A 23,825-nucleotide genomic window follows, 5' to 3' on the forward strand; every position below is an offset into this window, starting at 1 on the left:
CGTATGCACGAGGTGATCCAGCGGAAAAGCCGCTGGGTGGAGATAGGCTGCCCCTTTGTCCGCTCAGCTGAGGCAATAAAGAGTTGAGAAGATTTCCAGAATGGCTTAGTCTGATGCTATGGCGTTCTTCGAGATGTGTTGCTCATGTCTATTCCACACCCCGCCCTCCTTCCCCTCTGTCGGAGTTGTCCGGCAAGAAGGAACCAAGGGTGCGGGGAGCCTGTGTCTCCCCTTATAGCGCGATATACAGGGGCCACTCCAAGGGTCACCGCGGTGCTATGAGATAGTTAACAGCTCCCAGGCACTCTTGGACCATAAATGGCCCTTCCCATGATGCTTCCATCTTATGGGCTTGGAGCACCTTCAAGACCATGACCTGCTCCCCTACTTTGAAGGAACACTCTCTGGCATGTTTATCATAACAGGCCTTTTGCTCTTCCTGAGCATCTTTTAGGTTTTCTCTAGCAAGGGCTAAAGAGTCTCGGAGGGTGTTTTGCAGGGTGTTTACAAAGTCCAGAATGTTAGTTCCTGGAGAAGGCGTAAACCCCTCCCATTGCTGCTTCACCAACTGTAATGGCCCCTTAACCTTGTGGCCATACACAAGTTCAAATGGTGAAAACCCTAAACTGGGATGTGGTACAGCCCTGTAGGCAAAGAGCAACTGCTGCAAGACTAGGTCCCAATCATTGGAGCGTTCATTTACGAATTTACGTATCATGGCCCCCAAAGTTCCATTAAACTTCTCCACCAGGCCATTGGTTTGATGGTGGTAAGGGGTGACAACCAAGTGGTTCACCACATGAGTTTCCCAAAGGCTTTTCATGGTCTCTGCCAGGAAATTAGTTCCCGAATCCATAAGGATGTCAGAGGGCCAACCTACCCTGGCAACAGTGTCTGTTAATGCCTGGCACACACTTTTAGCTCTGGCGTTGCTTAGATCTATTGCTTCCGGCCATTGGGTGGCAAAATTCATGAAAGTCAGTATGTACAGCTTTCCTCTGGGTTTCTTTTTCGGAAAAGGACCCAGAATATCCACAGCTACTTGCTGAAATGGAACCTCAATTATGGGGAGTGGCTGAAGAGGGGCTTTGACCTGGTCTTGGGGTTTTCCCACTCTTCGGCACACCTCACAAGACCAGACATTCCCTCCCAGTGGAAGGACTTCCCCAAATGGTCTTTGGTCCTGTTCATCCCAGCATGGCAGCTAGGATGATCATGGGTTACGCTCAAGAGCTTTACCCGGTACTTAGTTGGAACTACCAGCTGTCTTTGAGGATACCAGTCTTCCTGGTGCCCACCAGAAAGAGTTTCCTTGTATAAAAGTCCTCTTTCTACAACAAACTGGGATCGATTAGAAGAGCTGAGAGGCGGTGGGTTGCTCCGTGCCGCTGGTCCCTCTGGAAGCAATGCAGGTGATTGGGCTGTTTCTGTTGACTGTGACCCGCTCTCAGCTGGTGCACTAGGTGGTATTTCAGGCTCTGGCTGAGCCTCTTGCATAGGTTTATCTCCTGCTGCCCGTGCAGGCTTGGCAGTGCCCTCCAGCCTTGGAGTTGTAGACGGGGTTGCAAGTGCTGGATTCAGTACTGGCAATGGTTCTGGTGCTGGTTGCTCCGCCCATTCTGGTTCTGGGACTGGTTCTGGTTGGGTCTCTGGGACTGGATCCACTACGGCCTGGGGACCTTTGCAGTTTATTACACCGGAATCACACCAATCTGTTTGGGTTCTTGAGGCAGTTGGCCTTTATATGCCCCAGCTCATTACATTTAAAACATCGCCCAGCTGACTGGTCATTGGGGTGAGGTGGGTGGCTGGAGACTGGTGTGGTGGGACGATAAGGGGTTTGGGGTTTTCCTTGGAATGTAGGTGGGGCCTTGGGCTGCCCCCGGTGGTAAGGTGTTGTTTTGGGTTGCCCCTTCTGATATCCGCTCCAACTGCTGCTAGCTTTTTTCCTTTCCGCCACCTCCACCCATTTGGTTCCGATCTCCCCCACTTCAGTTACAGTATTGGGCTTACCATCTAGGATGTATCCTTCTGTTTCCTCAGGAACACCCTCTAAGAACTGTTCCATTCTTCTTCGAGTGATTGCTCACATCAATTCCAGTTAGGTGTGTGTGTGCACTGCATGCACGGATGTCAGAAACTTTTTCCCTAGCAGCTACCCGTCGGGCCGGCTGGGGAGCCCCCTGGAGTGCTGCCAATATGGCGTTGTATATAAGACCCTGCTGGCCCGACCCCCCATTCAGTTCCTTCTTACCGGTTGTTGGAACAGTGCTCTCTTGTCTCCTCAAGTGCTCCACTAATCCCTAGCTTTTTCTTATCTTAATTGTTAGTTAATTGTTAACAGTTAGTGTTAAGTGTTTTTTCTGTAGCGTTAAGTGTAGTTTAGTAGTTGAGGGCAGTTCTGCACTCAGCGACTGCCCTGCGGGCTCTGGGGCATGCCGTCCCAGGGCTTCAAGCCTTGCAAGTCTTGCAACAAGCCCATGCCTATGGGCGACCCCCACGACTCCTGTCTCAGGTGTCTGGGGGAGGGCCATCAGGCTGAGAAATGTAAAATCTGTAAGGCGTTCAAGCCCCGGACAAGGAAAGAGAGGGAAATTCGACTCAAGCAACTTATGGAGTCTGCTTTGCCGTCCCCCGAGGGCCTGAGCGCCTCGGTGCGCCGTGCTCCACCAGCAGTACTGTCATAACTATAAAGCGAAGGGTAACAGCCCTCCTGTGTACAATACTATAAAATTCCTCCTGGCCAGAGACTCCAAAATCCTTTTACCTGTAAAGGGTTAAGAAGCTCAGGTAACCTGGCTGACACCTGACCCAAAGGACCAATAAGGGGACAAGATACTTTCAAATCTTGGTGTGGGGGAGGCTTTTGTTTGTGCTCTTTGTTTTGGGGGGTGGTTCGCTCTTGGGACTAAGAGGGACCAGCCATCAATCCAGGCTCTCCAAATCTTCTGAACCAGTCTCTCATATTTCAAACTTGAAAGTAACAGCCAGGCAAGGCGGGTTAGGTTTATCTTTGTTTTCTCAACTTGTAAATGTTCCTTTTGCTAGAGGGTTTACCTCTGTTTGCTGTAATTTTGAACTTAAGGCTAGAGGGGTCCCTCTGGGCTCTTTGAATCTGATTACCCTGTAAAGTTATTTTCCATCCCGATTTTACAGAGATGATTTTTACCTTTCTTTCTTTAACTAAAAACCTTCTTTTTAAGAACCTGATTGATTTTTCCTTGTTTTAAGATCCAAGGGGGTTGGATCTGGACTCACCAAGAATTGGTGGGGGGAAAGGAGGGGGAATGGTTAATTTCTCCTTGTTTTAAGATCCAAGGGTTTGGATCAGTGTTCACCAGGAAATTGGTGCAGAAGTCTCTCAAGGCTACCCAGGGAAGGGAGTTAGTACTTGGGAGTGGTGGCAGCAAAACCAGATCTAAGCTGCTAATTCAGTTTAGGGGAGCACATGCAGGTCCCCATATCTGTACTCTAAAGTTCAGAGTGGGAAAGGAACCTTGACACCCATCTACGGCACCACAGAAGTTCCCGCGCTCATCTCGGGACTGACAATCTCCCGGGCCCCCAAAACACCTGCCTTGGCACCGTTCCCATTCCCCGGTGGCTGGGAAGAAGCAAGCCTTGGGAGGATCCCCTGTTAGGGCCGTAGCAGTTGTTCCAGCCCCAACCAAGCAAGCCTCGAACCAGGCCTCTAAGCAGGACAGGGTCAGTAGGCCCCGGTCTGCTCACGCCAGCCCCACACAAGGGACCATGCAAGTGGACAAGATTACATTACCTTCCACCCCGGATAACTTCGAGGCCGCCAGAGGGCTCATTGAAATGATGGCTCCGGTGCCCCCGGTCCCAGCACTGGCTCTGATACCATCCAAGGGTAAACTGGCGATGTTTGGGCTGGAAGCCCTCAGACCAGCACTCCATGCTGTGAAGATGTGGGACTGTTCTTAGTGTTTCCTCTGAATACTGTGTGGGTGCCTCAGTTTCCCCTATGCATTTCTCCAGTGTGCACAAATGGCCGACACCCTGTATCCTGGCAACAAATGGCTGGGGCCCTTCCCCCCTGCAAGGGAATAGCTAAAGGTGAACAAAGAGATCGGGTGACCACCTGGCCCAGGAAAGAGAAAAAGGCCAGAAAGGAGGGGCTGGAGGGGGTTTCAGTTTGGAGCTGGCCGGGGACAGGAAGTGAGGGCAGACGGGGGTGTCTGGCTCACTGGGCCCCAGAATGGACCAGGCTGAGGGGTCCTGCTCTCTGTACCTACAAGCTCTGTTTTAGACCATGTTCCCATCATCGAATAAACCTCTGTTTTACTGGCTGGCTGAGAGTCACGTCTGACTGCGAAGTGGGGGTGCAGGACCCTCTGGCTTCCCCAGGACCCCGCCTGGGCGAACTCGCTGTGGGAAGTGCATGGAGGGGCATATGCTGAATGCTCCAAGGAAAGACTCAGGAAGGTGAAGCCATGTGAGTTTGTTGCCCTGAAGACAGTCTGCTCCGAGGGAGAGGAGGCTCCCCAAAGTCCTGCCTGGCTTTGTGGGGAGCAGTTCCAGAGCATCGCCCGGGGACTCCGTGACACATGCCACTCGGAGTCCCGGCACCGTTCCGAGTCCTGGCACCGCCCCAGATACCAGTCTGACTTACGGCACCAGTTAGACTTGCAGCACTGGTCCCGCAGTCCCGACCCTCGGAATCATTCCTGCTCGAGGTCGCTGTCGACTGCTGGAACATGGTCCCGCTAGAGGTCCAGGTAAAGCTCAGCAACCTCACGGCACTGTTCGGACCGACGCAGTGTGGAACACTGATCCCCGCATCGACTGTCGCCACGGCACCGGCCCACGGCCCACCACCGATCTGCTTCACGGCACCACTCTCCATCGTCGCATCGCTCTTTATCACGGCACCCATCACCAGCTCGGCGCTGGTCTCCATCACAGCACCGCTCATCAACACAGCACCGCTCCTCATCATGGCATCATTCTACCTCACGACAACCACTCCTCATCACGGCACCACTCTCCACCGCAGCACCGGACGCAATCACAATCAGCCTCTCAATGCCGATCCCCGCATGATCCTCACCTACCAAAGGACTTGGTGCCCCCTTTGCTCCGTTCGCACACTGCCCCTCCTTGGCCGTCACGATATCAGTCTCCTTCCAGAAGGTTGGGGAGAGCTTCAGGGGTTTCAGACATCCCCCAGTCGGTCCCGGGAAGCCTCGGTCAAGACCCCCCAGCGGCCAACTGGCAGCCCCAGTGGCAATTTTGGACCCCCTGGGCCTATCATCAGGCCCAGGGTGCCCCCCCAGTTGCCCGGCCATTGTCATGCTCGAACGCCTGATCTCCTGAGCTGACCCTTAGCCACCCCCCTCCAGACCCAGACCAATCCACGAAGTCAGCACCTGTGGTAGGGGCTACGCCAGGCGCCCAAAAGGAGCTGCCCATGGCTGACCAAGAGACTCTTCCGGTGGAGTCATCTTCGTCCTCCCCTGATGAGGCTGTGGCTGGCACGTCCACATCTGGTCCACCTCCGATGGACTTTAGGGTCTTTCAGGAACTGCTAAGGCGCGTGGCTCTTAATATGAACCTCCAAGTTGAGGAGGTTGTGGAGGAGGAGGACCCGATAGTGGACATTTTAGGCCCGGATGGGCCTTCCAGGGTGGCCCTTCCCATGAATAAAACTACTCAAAACAACGCCAAGACTCTCTGGCAAACCCCGGCCTCCATCCCTCCCACAGCTAAAGGGGTAGAAAGAAAGTGCTTTGTCCCCACCAGGGGTTATGAATACCTTTTCACCCACCCGACCCCATGCTCGCTTGTGCTGGACGCGGTGAACGCGAAAGAAAGACAAGGCCAACAAGGGCCTGTTCCCAAATTGAAGGATGCTAAATGGCTGGACATTTTTGGGAGAAAGGTTTATTCTACTGGGGTCTCTCGCTGCGGATCGCTAACCAGCTGGCAATGCTCAGTAGGTACAATTTTAACTCTTGGTCTGTGGTCCTCAGATTCCAAGATCTTCTCCCAGCAGAGGCTCGTACAGAACTGGGGGACATTGCTGAGGAGGGTAAATTGGTTGCTTAGACCTCCCTCCAGGGTTCCTTCGATGCTGCGGACGCGGCTGTGCATACCCTGGCGTCGGGAATTGCTATGCGGTGGAATGCCTGGCTCCAGTCTTCGGGGTTCCCACCTGAGGTTCAGCACACCATCCAGGACCTCCCCTTTGATGGTCAGGGCCTGTTTGCAGAGCAAACCGATTCCCGTTTACATGCCTTAAAAGACACAAGAAACACTATTAAATCCTTAGGTATTCATACCCCGGCTAACCAAAGGAAGCCATTTAAACCCCAGGCCACCCAACAACGCCCCCTCCCACCTAGACCCAGGCAGGACTTTTCTTGTCAAAGAAATAGATACTCTCGATGCAGACCGTCTTGTCCCCCTTACAGACAGGGTCAAGGACGGTCCAAGCCACCCCTGGGCCCAAAGCGCCTGTGTTGAAGGTGCGCCCGAGGATGGACTACCAGCTCTCCCCCCGGACAATTATCCCTTCCTGAACCATCTATCCCATTTCTACCATGCCTGGTCTCATATTAAATCGGACCGTTGGGTCCTCCACACGGTGCAGATGGGATATTCTATCCATTTCCGTTCCATCCCACCCTCCCACTCCTCTTCCCCGTCTCTCTTCAGGGACCCTTCTCATGAGCAACTCCTCAACCAGGAGGTTCACTCCCTCCTTGCCCTGGGGGTAGTGGAGGAAGTTCCTCAGGAGTTCAGGGGCAAGGGTTTCTACTCCCGCTATTTCCTTGTCCCCATGGCAAAGGGAGGCCTAAGACCCATTCTGGACCTCAGGGAGCTCAACAAGTACATCGTCAACCTGAAGTTCCTTATGGTCTCCTTAACCACTATCATTCCCTCACTGGATCCAGGAGACTGGTATGCCACCCTCAATATGAAAGACACGTACTTTCACATTTCGATTACTCCAACGCCCAGAGGTTTCCTCTGTTTCATGGTGGGCAAGACGCACTATCAGTTCACAGCCCTCCCATATGGCTTGTGCACAGCCCCTTGCATCTTTACCAAGTGCATGGCGGTCATGGCAGCTTTTCTTTGCCGACATCATGTGCACATCTTTCCATACCTCGACGACTGTCTTATACGGGGACGGTCTCGCCAACATGTCCAATCTCAGGTACAAATTGTCATAGACACATTCACTCACTTGGGCATCATGATAAACATCAGCAAATCTGTCCTCTCCCCTATTCAAACAATAGAGTTTATAGGAGCAGTCCTGGACGCAAACCAAGCAATGGCTTTCCTTCCGGAAGCACGGCACCTGGCTATAGCAGGCATAATTACCAGCCTTTCCAAGTTTCCCACCACCACAGCAAGGCAGTGCCTCAGGTTGCTGCTGTACCTACGTGGTGCAGCATGCCAGGCTAAGACTCAGGCCTCTACAGACATGGTTGGCGTCAGCCTATCGACTGGGACGCAACAGTCTAGAAATGGTCCTCACGGTCCCAAAGTGCACACTCGACTCCCTGCGATGGTGGCTGAATCCTCGGATGGTGGGTGCTGGGGTCCCGTTCCATCCTCCTCAACCCACCTTGACTCTGGTTACAGACGCATCTCTCCTGGGTTGAGGGGGCCCACCTCGGGGGGCCTGTCAACGCAGGGCTTATGGAATGAAAGTGAGCTGTCGTTGCACATCAACATCAGAGAGCTCAGGGCAATCCACCTTGCGTGCCAAGCCTTTCTTCCCCACTTGCGGGGCCACTGCGTAGCAGTCCTAACAGACAACACCACGGCCATGTTCTACCTGAACAAGCAAGGCGGAGCCCAGTCATTGCCGCCTTCTGGGGGACTTCTGCTTAGCCCACTCCATCAACCTTCAGGCCTCGTACCTGCCGGGTGTCCAGAACGTCCTGGCGGACAGCTTGAGCAGGCGTTTTCTTACACACGAATGGTCGATACGTCCAGATATCATTCCATTTTCCACACCTGGGGGTTTACCTGAGTTGACTTGTTCGCTTTGCGGACCAACAGGAAGTGCCCAGCTTTCTGTTCCTTCCAGGGTCACAGCCCGGGCTCGAGAGCGGACACCTTCCAGATCACGTGGTCAGGCACAGTTGCTTTATGCCTTCCCACCATTCCCGCTGGTCCACAAGGTGCTCCTCAAGGTCCGCCGGGACAAGGCAGATGTCATACTGGTAGCTCCTGCCTGGCCGTGCCAGTGTTGGTACCCGGTCCTGTTGGACCTGTCAATTCAGACTCCTCTACGTTTCCCTCTCAGCTCTGACCTCATCTCTCAGAACCACAGTCATCTCCTGCACCCGGACCTTCAGTCGCTCCACCTCACGGCCTCGAGAATCCGTGTCTGAACCAGGCTGAACGCACCTATTCGGACTCGGTAAGGTGGGTGCTTCTCGAAAGTCACAAGCTTACCTAGCGTCGACTAGGCTTACCTACGAGGCCAAGTGGAAGAGGTTTTCCAGCTGGTGCGCTCAGTGGCAGGTGCCCCCGCTCCAGGCTCTGATTCCATGCATCTTGGACTACCTGATGTTCTTAAAGGACCAGCTCCTAGCCTTTGGATCCCTTAAGGATCACCTCGCGGCCATCTCTGCATTTCACCCAGGCGTGGCCGAGCGCTCGGTGTTTGCACACCTGGTCATGCAGCGTTTCCTCAAAGGCCTGGAGAAAATCCATCCTCCAACGAAGCCACCCGTGCCTGCATGGGACCTTAACTTGGTCCTCTCCTGCCTTATGGGCCTTCCTTTCGAGCCGCTGGCCTCCTGCTCACTTCTCTATCTCTCCTGGAAGGTCGCCTTCCTCATGGCCATCACTTCCACACGTCAGGTGTCCGAACTACGGGCTCTCACATGTGAACCGCCCTATACTGTTTTTCATAAAGATAAAGTTCAACTAAGACCTCACCCGGCCTTTCTGCCAAAAGTGGTGTCCCGCTTTCATGTGAGCCAGGATATCTTCCTACCGGTTTTCTAAACCAAAACCGCATGCTGACCTTCGGGAACAGCGTCTCCATTCTCTGGACGTCAGAAGGGCACTTGCCTTCTATATAGACTGAACAAAGCCCTTCTGTAAAACAAAGTTGTTTGTCACCATCGCGGAATGGATGAAAGGCACCCTGGTCTCCTCTCAGCGAATATCATCGTGGATCACCGGGTGTATTCATGCTTGCTACAACTTGGCAAATGTCCCTCTGCCTGCTGTCACGGCTCACTCCACGAGAGCTCAGGCATCGTCAGCTGCCTTTCTGGCACACATTCCTCTCCAGGAAATCTGCAGGGCTGCCACATGGGCCTCGGTTCACACCTTCACGTCCCTCTGTGCTATCTTCCAGCACTCTTGGGATGATGCAGCTTTTGGCAGAGCAATCCTCCAATCTGCGGTTCCTTGACTCCGACCCCACCTCTGAGGTAAGGCTTGGGAGTCACCTAACTGGAATTGATATGAGCAATCACTCGAAGAAGAAAAAACGGTTTCTTCTTCTTCGAGTGATTGCTCATATCCATTGCAGTTAGGTGTGTGCGCGCCGCGTGCACGTTCGTCGGAAGACTTTTACCCTAGCAACCCCAGTGGGTCGGCTGAGCGCCCCCTGGAGTGGCGCCATAACGGCACCGCATATATACCTCAGCCGACCCACCCGACCCTCAGTTCCTTCTTACCGCCCATGTCGGTCGTTGGAACAGTGGAGTGCAGCTTGTCTGACCTCCGCTTCCCTAGCTTCCTCATAGTTTTCTCTGTAAAAATTTGTACATAGTTAATATCTTAGCTTAGGTTTTCTTGTTTTCGATAGTTTCTTAAGTTTAGTGTTAGATAGTTAGCGGGTTCGGGGGTTAGCCCCACCCACACCCGGGACCGGAGCGTATGCCCGGCTCCCCGGGTTTCAAGCCGTGCTCGGCCTGCCGCAGGCCTATGCCTACAGGAGATCCTCATACCTCCTGCTTAAAGTGCTTAGGAGAGTCGCACTTGTCCACTAAGTGCCCAATTTGCAAGGCTTTCAAGCCTCGCACAAAGAGGGAAAGAGACATTAGGCTTAAACAGCTCCTAATGGAGGCAGCCTTAACCCCTCCGGCCGCGGCACCACCCGCTGTCCCTCTGGACTCTCGCAGCGCCGCCACGGCACCGGGCCACTCTGCTGTGCCACCGAAAGCGCCATCGGCACCGAAACCGGCCCAAAGACGCTCTCTCTCGCCAAAGGCGAAGAAGGGAAAGGCCGCTGCCTCTATAGCACCGCCGGCTCCGAAGCACCAGAGTGCGCCCCGTCCGGACCACCCGGCACCGAAACCTGCCGCAGACGCTTCTGCCGGCACTGGCGACTCCGGCCCCTGAGAGGCTGTTGAGCCCAGCACCTGTGACCTCCTGTCTCCGGCCGCGGTAGAGATGCAACTCCCATCGACTCCGGAGACCTTCGAGGCGGCGCGGGACCTCATCGCATTGACAGAACCGGCCACCGCCCCCGGCGCCACCGGTGCGGGTGACCCGCTCCATGGGCAAGCCGTCAATGTTTAAGCCACCTGCCGGCAACGACTCTGACTGGCACCGATCCCGTTCCCGTTCTCGCCACCGCTCACGCTCTCGACGCCGATCTCGATCTGGGCGCCGATCGCACCGCCACTCGCAGTCCCGGCACCGCTCAACTACGCGGCACCGGTCAGACTCGTGGCACCGGTCATTCTCCCGCTCTCCGACTCGTCATTCCCGGCACCGCTCAAACTCTCGGTACCGATATGGCCGTCGCTACTCGCGGAGTCGCTCCCGGCACCGATCCTGGAGATCCCGGTCGACCTCCCGGCACCGTGCCGGTCGCAGGTCCCATTCTCACTCCTGCTCTCGATATCGAGATGCCTCCCGGCACCGGTCACCACAGAGGTGGGAAATGCGATCTCTGGGCACTTCGGCGCAGGGGTTATCTGCTCCACCCTGGCCCTCTCGACACGCCTCGACCTCTTCACACGCCGACTGCTACTACGTCGACGACCATGACCCGCAGGTCCCTTCGGGAGCTGTACATCAGTCCCATTACGTGGACCAGGACCCTCATCAGTGGGGTTATTGGACCCCTTGGGCCTACCACCAAACCCAAGGTGCTCCTATACCTCCCAAGCGTACCGTACCCCACGAGTCACGCGTCCCGGAGGCTACTGTAAGCCGCCCCCCGGTTGACACTGAGGCACCATTGGGCGCAGAGGAAGGTATTCAGCCTGCTCAGGAAGCTCTGGAGCAGGAGACTTTGCAGGTTCCAGACGCTGACCGGGACACCATCATGCCCAGAATTTCTTCTTCCTCCTCTTCCCCCGATGAGGCAGTGTCGGGGTCGTCATCGGCAGGTCCCCCGCCAATTGACTTACGGGCGCACCAAGAGCTCTTTCGCAGGGTGGCACTGCGCATGGATCTCCAGGCTGAGGAGGTATCAGAAGTGAACGATCCGATAGTGACCATTTTGTCCGCGGACGCTCCAACCCGCATAGCTCTCCCCTTCATAAAGATTATCCAGCCGAACGCTGATACTTTATGGCAGACTCCGTCCTCTATTGCGCCCACAGCCCGAGGGGTGGAACACAAGTACATGGTCCCTTCCAAGGGATATGAGCATTTGTATGTGCACCCTGTCCCCTCGTCGTTGGTGGTCCAGTCTGTCAACGACAAAGAGCGGCACGGCCAGCAAGGCCCGGCTCCTAAGTCGAAGGAAGCCAGGCGAATGGACTTGCTTGGTCACAAGGTCTACTCTGCCGGTGCCCTGCAGATCCGAATGGCTAACCAACAGGCCTTGCTAAGCCGTTACGGACATGACACTTGGGCTGAGGTAGAGAAGTACAAAGAGCTCCTGCTTCAGGATTCCCGACAGGAGTTCGCAGCCTTCGTAGAGGAAGGTAAAAAGGTAGCACGCACCTCGTTACAGGCCTCCTTAGACGCGGCTGACTCGGCGGCACGTACTGTAGCCTCGGGTGTTACCATGCGCCGGATCTCTTGGCTCCAGAGTTCGACGCTCCCTCCTGAAGTTCAGTACACCATTCAGGACCTTCCTTTTGATTCGAAGGCGCTCTTCTCCAAAAAGACGGACTCCAGACTTCAAAATCCAAAGGACAACAGGGTTATCATCCGTACTTTGGGGATGCATACCCCGGCTACCCAGAGGCGTCCGTTCCGCCCCCAGTTTAACCGCCCTTACTATATGCCTCGCTACAGGCAGGACTCTGGACGGCGACGGGGTCGCGGGGGACGTAGGCGACAGCCTGGCAACCAACCGTCCCAAGGGCGAACCCCCTCTAAACCACCAGGGCCTAAACCATCTTTTTGAAGATGCGCCCGAGGACGGCATACCAGCTCTTCCTCCAAATTCCTCCCTGCCTTTTTCCAACCGTCTTTCCTATTTCCTCCCAGCGTGGGCCCGGCTGACCACCGATGCCTGGGTCCTGCGCACTGTGGAACGTGGTTACCAACTCCAATTCGTTTCACCCCCACCTTCCCACCCTCCTTCCCGGTCCCTCTTCAGGGACCCTTCTCACGAGCAACTCCTCTTACAAGAGGTGCACTCGCTCCTAGCCATCGGAGCGGTCGAGAAGGTTCCGGATGCGGAACGGGGCAAGGGGTTTTATTCCCGTTATTTTTTGATCCCCAAGTCCAAAGGAGGCCTTCGACCCATCCTCGACCTGCGAGACCTCAACGCATACATGCTGAAGGTGAAGTTCCGCATGGTATCCCTCGGGACCATTATCCCTTCTTTGGATCCGGGAGACTGGTATGCCGCCCTCGATATGAAGGACGCTTATTTTCATATCGCTATCTTCCCACCGCACAGACGCTTCCTCCGCTTCATAATCGCTCACCTACACTTCCAGTTTGTGGTCCTCCCCTTCGGCCTATCCACGGCCCCAAGGGTGTTCACGAAGTGCATGGCCGTTGTCGCCGCCCACCTCCGCCGGCGCGGCATCTCCGTTTTTCCCTACCTGGACGACTGGCTCATCAGGGGGGACTCGCAGGCCACGGTCCAGCAACAGGTCGCAGAGATCAAGGACGTATTCACGCGCCTAGGCCTAGTTCTCAACATAGAGAAGTCCACCTTAGTTCCAACTCAGAGGTTGGCTTTTATTGGCGCGACCCTGGACTCATCTCTAGCCAGAGCCTACCTTCCGCAGCTCCGGTTCCAGGCCCTTACGCAGCTAATTCGCGACCTTCAGGCCTCTCGGATGACCTCGGCCCGTGCTTGTCTCCGCCTCCTCGGTCACATGGCGGCTTGCACGCATGTCACTCCATTTGCCAGGCTCCGCCTGCGCCTGCTTCAGCTGTGGCTCCACTCCAGATACCGCCCACACAGGGACCCTCTGGATACCCTACTCACCATTCCAGCGGGCGTCCTTCAATCCCTGGATTGGTGGCTGACCCCTTCCCACGTGTGTGCGGGGGTCCCATTCCAGGCTCCTCAACCTTCCCTGTCCCTGACAACGGACGCCTCGTCCCTTGGATGGAGAGCCCATCTCGGCGATCTTCGTACTCAAGACCTTTGGTCGCTGCAGGAATTGAACATGCACATCAACGTCAGGGAGCTCCGGGCAGTGCGCCTGGCATGCCAGACGTTCCGAACTCGCCGCCATGGCCGTTGTGTCTCAGTCCTTACAGACAACACAACGGCCATGTACTATATCAACAAGCAAGGCGGGACCCGCTCTTCCCCCCTCTGCGACGAGGTGATGCTACTGTGGGAATTCTGCATAGCCCACTCAATACATCTAGTAGCGTCGTTCCTTCCTGGAGTCAAGAACACCATCGCGGATCGCCTGAGCAGGTCCTTTCTCTGCCACGAGTGGTCGCTGAGAGCAGACATCGCTCATGCCATTTTCCAACAGTGGGGATTTCTCCATGTAGACCTGTTTGCATCCCGATTGAACCGCAAATGCCAGGAGTTTTGCTCCTTTCAAGGCCTGGCATCAGGCTCTCTGTCGGACGCGTTTTTCCTTCCATGGACTCGTCACCTGTTCTACGCCTTTCCTCCGTTTCCCCTCATACACAAGGTCCTGCTGAAGCTCCGACGGGACAAGGCACATCTCATCTTAATTGCGCCAGCGTGGCCCAGGCAACACTGGTTCACCACGCTGCTCCGTCTGTCGGTAGCCAGCCCAATTCCTCTGCCGCTTCACCCAGATCCTATAACACAAGATCACGGCACTCTCCGTCACCCAGACCTGCCGGCCCTCCACCTCACGGCGTGGCTTCTGAGTGGCTAGACCAGACGGAATTGCGCTGCTCTGCTCCCGTGCAGCACGTTTTATTGAGCAGCAGAAAGCCTTCCACTCGATCTACCTACCTGGCCAAGTGGAAGTGCTTCGCTTGCTGGGCTCAAGCGCGCGACGCTATTCCTTTGGAGCTCCCGCTTCCAATGGTCCTTGACTATCTCTGGTCGCTGAAACAGCAAGGTCTTGCACTGTCCTCTATCAAGGTGCACTTAGCGGCCATCTCCGCTTTCCACCCCGGTGAGGGAGGGTTTACGCTGTTCTCTCACCCGCTGACTACTCGTTTCAGGAAGGGCCTTGATCGTCTCTACCCCCAGGTGCGCCACCCAATTCCCACCTGGGACCTCAATCTCGTCCTCAGCAGGCTCAAGTCCCCGCCGTTTGAGCCGCTGGCCACCTGTTCCTTGCTGTACCTGTCATGGAAAATGTTTTTTCTAGTGGCTATCACATCAGCCAGACGGGTCTCTGAGCTCAAGGCACTCATGGTGGACCCACTGTACACCGTTTTTCATAAGGACAAGGTGCAGCTACGTCCTCATCCGGTGTTTCTCCCGAAGGTAGTGTCCGCGTTCCACAATAACCAGGACATCTTCCTTCCAGTTTTCTTTCCAAAGCCTCACGCATCCCCGCGAGAGCAACGACTTCACTCCCTCGATGTTCACAGGGCGTTGGCTTTCTATGTTGATCGGACAAGACCGTTCCGCAAATCCCCGCAACTGTTTGTGGCGATTGCTGACCGGATGCGAGGTCTTCCTGTCTCGTCGCAGCGAATCTCCTCGTGGCTCACAGAGTGCATATGCACCTGCTATAACTTGGCTAATGTCCCCTTGGGCCATCTCACCGCCCACTCTGCCAGGGCCCAGGCGTCCTCCGCTGCCTTTCTGGCGCAAGTACCGATACAAGAGATATGCCGAGCGGCGACCTGGTCGTCCGTCCATACTTTCGCCTCGCACTACGCCCTGGTCCAACAGTCGAGAGATGACGCAGCCTTTGGCTCTGCGGTCCTGCATACTGCCACGTCTCACTCCGACCCCACCGCCTAGGTAAGGCTTGGGAATCACCTAACTGGAATGGATATGAGCAATCACTCAAAGAAGAAAAAACGGTTACTTACCTTTGTAACTGTTGTTCTTCGAGATGTGTTGCTCATATCCATTCCACACCCACCCTCCTTCCGCACTGTCGGAGTAGCCGGCAAGAAGGAACTGAGGGTCGGGTGGGTCGGCTGAGGTATATATGCGGTGCCGTTATGGCGCCACTCCAGGGGGCGCTCAGCCGACCCACTGGGGTTGCTAGGGTAAAAGTCTTCCGACGAACGTGCACGCGGCGCGCACACACCTAACTGGAATGGATATGAGCAACACATCTCAAAGAACAACAGTTACAGAAAGGTAAGTAACCGTTTTTTTGCATTAGGAAAGACAGGTCTTCCACCATTCCAATTAGGACTCTATCAGAGTCCGACCGCGGTGCAGTTCCTACTGTTGCCACCAGGGTGCTGCACACCGAAGCGCTCGGCGCTGCATCTTGGCACGGTGCTGGAGGTTGAGGGCTAAGAGCTGCCTCCATGAGGAGCTGTCGCAGATGAAAGTCCCGCTCCTTTTTAGTCCAGGGCCAGAAACCTTTGCAGATCCTGCACTTCTCAGTCTGATGAGATTTCCCCCAGACACTTTAGGTAAGAGTCATGGGGGTTGCCCATTGGCATGGGCTTGGGGCAGGACGCGCAGGGTTTAAAGCCTGGAGCCCAAGCTACCGATCAGGAGGAGGGAAGATCCCTACTAACCCACTAGAACTATTTACACTATAGCTATATAAAAACTCTGTAACTATAAACTATTAACAAGCTATTAACACTGTTGAGAGGAAAAACGCTAGGGAGAGTGGAGAGCAGCAAAGCCGAACTCCACAGTTCCAATGACCATCACGGGCGGTAAGAAGGAACTGAGGGGGCGCTGGGTCAGCCGGGGTATATATCCGGCGCCATAAAGGCGCCACTCCAGGGGGCTCCACAGCCGACCCACTGGGTGTTGCCAGGGTAAATTTTCTCCAACGAGCGTGCACGCGGCGCGCACACACCTAATTGGAATGGATATGAGCAACATATCTCGAAGAACAACAGCTACAAAGGTGAGTAACTATCTTTTTCTTTTGAACCTCACTTTCCATCATCGTAGCCTTCCTGTGCTCAGCCTAGCCTAACCTGAGAGCTAGAAAGAAAAAAAAAACCCAACTTGCGAATTCCCTTGTTATAACTTAACTCCTCTGCCTCCAGGCAAAGAAAAAAACTCCAGCTGCTCTCTGCTTTTAAAAAAAAAAATCCTTAAAAAAAAAAAAACCTCCCTGGTTTTCAATCAGCCAAAAGAAACAATGTTTTTAAGATCCTGAGGTCTGTGCTTCTGGTTCAAAATGATCCCATGGTGCTGCCACCATGTCAGGGTTCCCTCCCCACTCTGAACTCTGGGGTACAGATGTGGGGACCTGCATGAAAGACCCCCTAAGCTTATTTCTACCAACTTAGGTTCAAAACTTCCCCAAGGCACAAATCCTTCCTTGTCCTTGGATGGTATTGCTGTGAGTTAGACAAAGATTCAGGAAAAGGACCACTTGGAGTTCCTGTTTCCCCACAATATCCCCCCTTTCCTGGGGAGGCTTGACAATAATCTACCAACCAATAGGTTAAACGAGTGAGCACAGACCAACCCTTGGGTTTTTAGGACACTAAAAACCAATCAGGTTCTTAAAAGCAGAACTTTATTATAAAGAAAAAGTAAAAGAAGCACCTCTGTAAAATCAGGATGGAAGGTAATTTTACAGGGTAATAAAAAGAGTTAAAACACAGAGGATTCCCCTCTAGGCTCAACTTCAAACTTAGGAAAACCAGGAATAAACCTCCCTCTTAGCATAGGGAAAATTCACAAGCTAAAACAAAAGATAATCTAACACAATTCCTTGCTATTACTTACAATTTTTGTAATCTTAGATGCTTATTTCAGGTAGGATATTAGGAGATTTTTTTTTCCTGCCCTGGTCCCTCTCCCCACAGATTTGAAAGTATCTTCTTCCCTTATTGGTCCTTTTGGTCAGGTACCAAGCAGGTTATTTGAGCTTCTTAACCCCTTACAGGTAAAGGAGGAATTTTATGCTACCCTTAGCTGTATGTTTATGACGGGTGTGGAGGGTGATGGCATCTTGCCCCGCCAGAGGGAGGGATGGACGACATCCTCCCAAAGCCCTCAGGGGGCCCTGGAGTCAGGAGACCAGGGCTCTGTCCCAGCTGGGGGCTGCTCTGAGTGTTGGCAGCCTCCCCAGGGCCTGAGCCCAGTCAGATGGCCATAGTGGAATGGGCTGGGACCCGCCCTCCCCCTTCCAGCGCCCATCCGGTGGGCGTACTGCCCATGGCACCCAGCACCGCGCGCACCACGGCATCTCAGGGCTGCCCAGTGGCCAAGTCACTCCCCAGAACTATTCCCAGGTGGGCAGGGGCTGGGTTCTGGGTACCAGGGGACCAGACAGATGCTGCCGTGGGCGGGTGCTGCACATTGCAGGGGGGCGGCAGCTCTGCTCGAGCGGAGGTTGAGTGTCGCTGGCTGTTTAAAGAGGAGTGTCTGAGTGCTCTGACATCCACAGCCTGGCCTGAGATTTGCTGTGCCTCATGCAGGGCAGGGTGGGGCTAGTGGGCCACATGTGGGGTCATTTGAGTGGGGGGGGCCAAGATACAGCTCCCCTCATGAAACGGGTTTACACGACCGCCCGGTTCTCATCATGCTGTTTGCCCTGATGGGGGGTGGGTGACCTGAATGGAGGCCCCGGAGAGTGGGAGGCGCATGTGCAGCCAGGCTGGGGCTCCGTGGAGCCAGCGGGTTTGCAGGCAGTCTGGTGTCACAGTGCCCGAGGGGAACCGGGGGACGTGCTGTGGCCCGTGAATCTCCAGAGTGCCCACGGGCTGTGAGTTCAGGCCCCACCCGGGGCAGGTTTCAGAGGCTGCAGGTTCCGCCCGTTGCCTCCGCTCTGCAGCGGCTCCGTTTGGCAGTTTTGCCCGTGACCAAAGTCTGGGGTTGAGGGCGACGTTTTCAAGGGCTGTAAGAGCCACGTGCAGACGCTGCCGTTCCTGCAGAGGGTTGCCAAGAAAATGAGCATCGAGCAGAGGGAAGGGCAAAGCCTCCAGCACCCAGTTAGGAGAATCCCAGCAGGCTGCTCAGAGCTGGACTGAGGCAGCCTGGACCCTTCGAGGTTGACGGGCCCCTATCCTGCCCCAGCTGCACCCAGCGCAGTGAGCACAGCCGCAGCCTCGCAGCAATTCCCATCATGTCCCACAGCCAAGGGCCCCTTCTCAGTCATTCGTCCCATCCACTGCCCAAGGCGCCACCTCCGGCACCTTCCGCATGGGCAGTGCCAGCTCCTGGGCAGAGCTGAGGCTGGGCTGGGGTGGCACCTCCCTTAACTCTTCATTGCCTGGTGTTCAGCGGGGCAGGATGAGGGGCTCGCCCCAGTCCAGAAGGGCAGGGGCACCGCTGGGCAACCTTCAGTCTGTGCCCAGGATGTTTGGGGGCGTTTAACAGACAGTCACACATGCCCCTGCCCCCGAGAGCTCCCAGGCTGACCGGCAAAGGGAGGGAGGCGACTAGAGAGGAGACGGGACCTGCCCACGTGGGCCGTGAAGGTAGGAACAGAACCCAGGTGTCCTGACTCCCAGCCCAGTGTCCCAGCCTCCGGCCCGCGCTGCCTGTCATGGGGTACAGCGAGGAGTCCTGGGATCCAGCTGCTGGAACCGTCAGCAGGAGAACGGCCCGACAGTGTGATGTGTGAGGCTGGAATCCTCTCCTGGATGAGGCCCCCTCGCTGGGGACTTTTAGTGCTAAAACCAAACCCCCAGGAAGAAGTGCTGTAAGGATCAGCCCTGCCCTGGCCCCGGGGGACGAGGGGGTGGAGAGATGAGCCGATGGGTCTTTCCCCTCCCTGTGCTCTGTGGCTCAGTGCCTCAGTTTCCCCATATGTAAAATACTGGTTCCGCCCCTTTGCAAAGCAGTTGCAGGGTGCTGGGCAGCAGCCGAGTCTCTGTGAATTCTGCTCCTGTGTTGCTGTCTTGCTGTGTGACCTTGGGCAGTAACAACAGGCATCACACCACCTCTGGTGCTTTCGCTGCTCCTGATGCATTTACCTCTGTCTTCCTTCTCTCCCAGGATGCGGCTTTGAAAATTCTCACCAACACCAATGCCAAGCAGCCCTGTGAACATGGACTCTCAATGGACTTGTATTATGACTATGAATTCGCATACCTCACAGTAGGTCAGTGGGGCTGGGAGCTTCCATCCCCCTTGATCAGCAATTCCAAATGCCCTCTCTGCCCTGTGAGGGGAGACGCATGGGCTCGTGGATCAGGCCTGGGACCTGGGTTCTAACACTGTCCTTGTCAGTTCCATTGTTCTCAGTGAGGTGGAGGATGGGGGTTTCTCCATTGTTCTCAAAGAAGCCGAGGGTGAGAGTTTGTCCCTTATTTTCAAAGGGGCAGGGCCCAGGGTGGGAGGTTTTCTCCAGCGTATTCAGTGGGGGCTGGGTACACATAATCATCTGACCGGGGAGGCTCTAGGCATTTCGCCGCCCCAAGCACAGCAGTCAGGCTGCGTTCGGCAGCTTGCCTGCAGGAGGTCCACAAAAGCCACGGGACCAGCGGACCTCCCGCAGGCAAGCCGCCGAAGGCAGCCTGCCTGCCGCCCCCAGCGGCGACCGGCAGAGCGCCCCAGCGGCGACCGGCAGAGCGCCCCCGCTTGGCGTGCTGGGGCCTGGAGCCAGCCCTGCATCTGACTCTTCCAACGCAACTCTGCTCCTCCTCCTTTGGCTGGAACTCTTTGCCAGAGGATGTTGTGAAGGCCAAGGCTATAACAGGGTTCAAAAAGAATTAGAAAAATTCATGAAGCACAGGTCCATCAACAACTGTTAGCCAGGCTGGGCAGGGACAGTGTCCCTAGCCTCTGTTTGCCAGAAGCTGGGAATGGGCAACGGGAGATGGATCACTAGATAAGTCCCTGTTCTGTTCATTCCCTCTGGGGCACCTGGCTTTGGCCACTGTCGGCAGACAGGATACTGGGCTAGATGCACTTTTGGTCTTACCCGGTATAGCCGTTCTTATGTTCTTACTTTCACAGAGACTGACGGCTTTTCTAGCTCCAGCCCCATGTGCTGCCCTGGGATCTGAGAGTCAAGCTGGGTGTTATGGAGGTGATCACATGGGGTCCTGCAATGCCCACTCGTGCTCAGTGATTGCGGTAGAAACACACTGAGCCTCTCTAGGCCTCTATGTTCCAGCTGCTCAGTGCGGCTAATAATTTGACCTGCCTGGCTAGCGGCTCTTTGTGCAGGGCTCTGGGAGTGCAACATACCTTTAACGCTGCTCGGGGCAGAGCTGGGACTGAGCTCAGGACTTCCTGGCTTCTGCCCACGCGCTGAGTCCACCAGTGTGTGCTGCATGTAGGACACCCCCAGCCCCACCCCTCCAGCCCCAATGCTACCAGCAGGGGTCAGTTCTCAGAGCTCCCGAGGGCCACATGCAGCCCCCGAAATGTCTCCAAACACCGAGACTTTGCAGGTGCAAACACACGTGAATCATCGTCTGGATTTGCCCCAATACTGTGTGGGGCTCCCTCAACCCCCCTTTGTATCTTTTCTAAACGTGATCCCTGAGGCAGCAAGTGTGGATGGTGAAGCAGGGACCCCAGCGATCAACGGCCTGCTAGCGGCAGAACCCGGCACCCAGGAGGAGGCAGTGCCACGTGTGTACTTCCCAGAGACGTGGCTTTGGGACCTGGTGCCTGTGGGGTGAGTGAGGAGCTGTCACAGACCGTCCCTGCAGAGCGGCCTCCAGGCCAGACCCTGGAAAGCAGCAGCTCCCAGAGGTGGCGTAGTGGTGGGGGAGGGCTGGCTGCCCGTGTGGGGCTGGTTCCTGCGCCCTGTTGCCAGTGGAGAGGAACCCAGCACAGCAGTGGGGAATTGAAGGTGGCACATGGGGTACAGGTGGGAGGGGCCGGGGATCCCGAGCAGGGGGAACTGAGGCTGACCCCAGGAATAGCCCCTGACAGGGAGACGTGTCTGGCTGCGGAAGGGGGGATCCCCATCCCGTGGGACATTGAGCCCAGCCCGGAGAGCACTGGGGCAGGGCAGGATCCTGCGCTAGCTGGCGTGGGGCGGAGGAGGGGAGGAGATGGGGGCACTGACAGCTCTTCCCCTCTCTGCTGTCTGGCCCCTGTTTCTGGCCCCAGCCCAGCGGAGGGTCGGGCAGGGACGACTCCGGTGGCCGTGCTCGTGGGCGCTTCCCAGGGGGCGGCCGCGTGTCTGACACTCTGTTTGTGTCCGTCCCGGCCCAGCGAGGGGGGCTCCAAGGACGTCCCAGTCTCGGTGCCCGACACCATCACGGAGTGGAAAGCTGGGATGTTCTGCACGGCGGAGGTGGGCTTTGGGCTCTCGCCCACGGCCACCTTCACGGCCTTCAAACCCTTCTTTGTGGAGCTGGCCTTGCCATACTCCGTGATCCGGGGAGAGGCCTTCGCCCTAAAGGCCACCGTCTTCAACTACCTGCGGCAGTGCATCAAGGTGAGCGCCGCCCGGGGCTGGGCTGCGGGGGCTGCTGGGGCCGGTGACCTGGGGCTGGGGGGCTGGGCAGCGGCGCAGGCTGGCGAGTGGCACCGGCAGTCACTGGCTGTGACCCTGTGACCACTGGGGTCAGCACATCGCGGTGAGGGGGCCTGAGCCCCAGAGGGGCCACGTCTCGGCTGGAGCTGGCGCGTGTGAGCGCGTCCCCCACAGCCCTAAGGGGGCTCTCGTGTTCGACCCCACAGGTGCGGGTGACGCTGGCAGAGTCTGCGCAGTTCCAGGTGCAGGCGGGCGAGGACGGCGCCTACACCAGCTGCCTCTGTGCAGACGAAGGGAAAACCTTCCAGTGGGAGGTGACGGCGAGCAGCCTGGGTAAGGGGTGCTGGGGGCTCTGTGCTGGAGGGGAGGGGTGGGGGGGGCTCTGCATGGGGGGGCAGAGAAGGGGGGCTGGAGCCTTCGCGCTAGGGAGGCAGATAGGGGCCTTTGGAGGCTGCGTGGGGGACAGACGGGTAAGGAGCATTGGAGGCTCTGTGCTGGGAATGAGGAGGAGGGCGCAGGATGGGGTCACTCAGGGCTTGGTACCAAGCGGAGGGGATGAGAAGAGCTGGGGGGGGGGGGCTGAGAGGATGCCCCAGCAGTGAAACCTCTTACGTCCTAATCACCATTTCCCACAGTCACTTCCCTCCGTCCTTCCCTTCCCCTCTGGCCTTCCCTCTCTTTTCTCCCCATTCCCTCTCACGCTCTCTCTCTCTCTCTCTTCATTTTCTTTCTTTTTCTACTATTCTCTCCCTTCTTCACCACCCTTCCCCTTCAAGTATCCTCCCACCCTCGGACACGGGCTCCTCTCTGCCTCGGGCAGGGGCGCTGGTCTGTCTAACGGGGGCGTTTCCCGCCTTGCTCTGCAGGGGAGGTGAACTTCACCGTCAGCGCCGAGGCTCTGCACACCGAGGAGCTGTGCGGCAATGAGCTGGCTGTGGTGCCGGCCCAGGGGCGAGTGGACACTGTGATAAAGCCCCTGCTGGTCCAGGTCAGTGTCTGGTCGGGGCCTCTGGGCAGAGCAGAGGGAGATCCGGGGCCTGGGTCTCACCCCCTGGTGTCCGTGGGCCGAGTCTGCACTTGTGATTGTTCTTTGTCCTGACACCGAAAATACTGTCCCAGCACCGCACCGTCCGCGTCCCGGACCCCGACCTGCACTGCCCCGTCACGCGGCCCCGTCCCAGCGAGATCAGGGAGCTGGCGGGAGAGTCCTGGGGCAGACAGAGATGGGGGTTAGCCCCAAGGGGGGTGGCTGAGAGTGACACACGGGAGGGGTCGAGGGGGCTGAGTGTGACACACGGGAGGGGTCGAGGGGGCTGAGGGAACGAGCAGAGGGAAGCTCCGCGCTGAAGAGGGGGAAGCTGTGAGATGTGCTGGGCTGGGAACAGTCTCCCCGGGGAAGGGATGGGAGCCCCATCGCTGGGGCGCTGAGAGCTGGATGTGCCCGAGCCCCATAGCACGGGCTGTAGGGGATGATCCTGCCCTGGCTAGCGGCACTGGCTGACCCAGCAGGCCCTGTCAGGCTGTGACGTGCACGGTCCCTTCTCCTGACCTTCTGTCTGATGCTCCTTCCCCACAGCCGGGGGGGATCCTGGAGGAGAAGGCGCACAGCTCCCTGCTCTGCCAGGAAGGTAGGTTCCCAGCGCCTGTGCGGGGCTCAGTGGGTGTCACTAACGCGGGGAGTCTCTTGGCTGCGGCACGTCAGTGATGGCTGAGCCGCTGGATGGCCCAGCTAGGGGCACAGGAGCCGCCAGGCCGGACCGGACCAGGGGGCATCCAGGCCAATGTCTTGCCTGGGACAGGGTCCAGGCCCAGCTGCTGGGGAAGATGCACCCCCTAGTGGGCAGTTATGGAAACGTCTGCCACAGGCCAAAGGCTCGAGCACGTCCGGCTCCTGCTCCCAAGTCTCACTGGGCCCCTGTTGTGCCAGCTCCTCTCCCCTGCAGCCTGGCCCCCGTG

At 56.6% G+C, this 23,825-nt stretch overlaps 1 protein-coding gene across 2 annotated transcripts in view; it reads left to right on the forward strand.

Annotated features, from left to right (window-relative positions):
* The window catches only part of LOC123356522 (alpha-2-macroglobulin-like protein 1), a 70,162-nt gene that overhangs the window by 27,675 nt on the left and 18,662 nt on the right, over window positions 1-23,825 (forward strand). For both annotated transcript variants that reach the window (XM_044999854.1, XM_044999855.1), the window contains exons 17-22: window positions 19,427-19,532; window positions 20,930-21,059; window positions 21,605-21,830; window positions 22,076-22,202; window positions 22,736-22,857; window positions 23,446-23,497. In XM_044999854.1, the coding sequence (XP_044855789.1) occupies window positions 19,427-19,532; window positions 20,930-21,059; window positions 21,605-21,830; window positions 22,076-22,202; window positions 22,736-22,857; window positions 23,446-23,497 (763 nt within the window). The remainder of the gene's footprint in view (window positions 1-19,426; window positions 19,533-20,929; window positions 21,060-21,604; window positions 21,831-22,075; window positions 22,203-22,735; window positions 22,858-23,445; window positions 23,498-23,825) is intronic.

This window comes from Mauremys mutica, chromosome 25 (assembly GCF_020497125.1).
Source record: "Mauremys mutica isolate MM-2020 ecotype Southern chromosome 25, ASM2049712v1, whole genome shotgun sequence".
Lineage (NCBI taxonomy): Eukaryota > Metazoa > Chordata > Testudines > Geoemydidae > Mauremys > Mauremys mutica.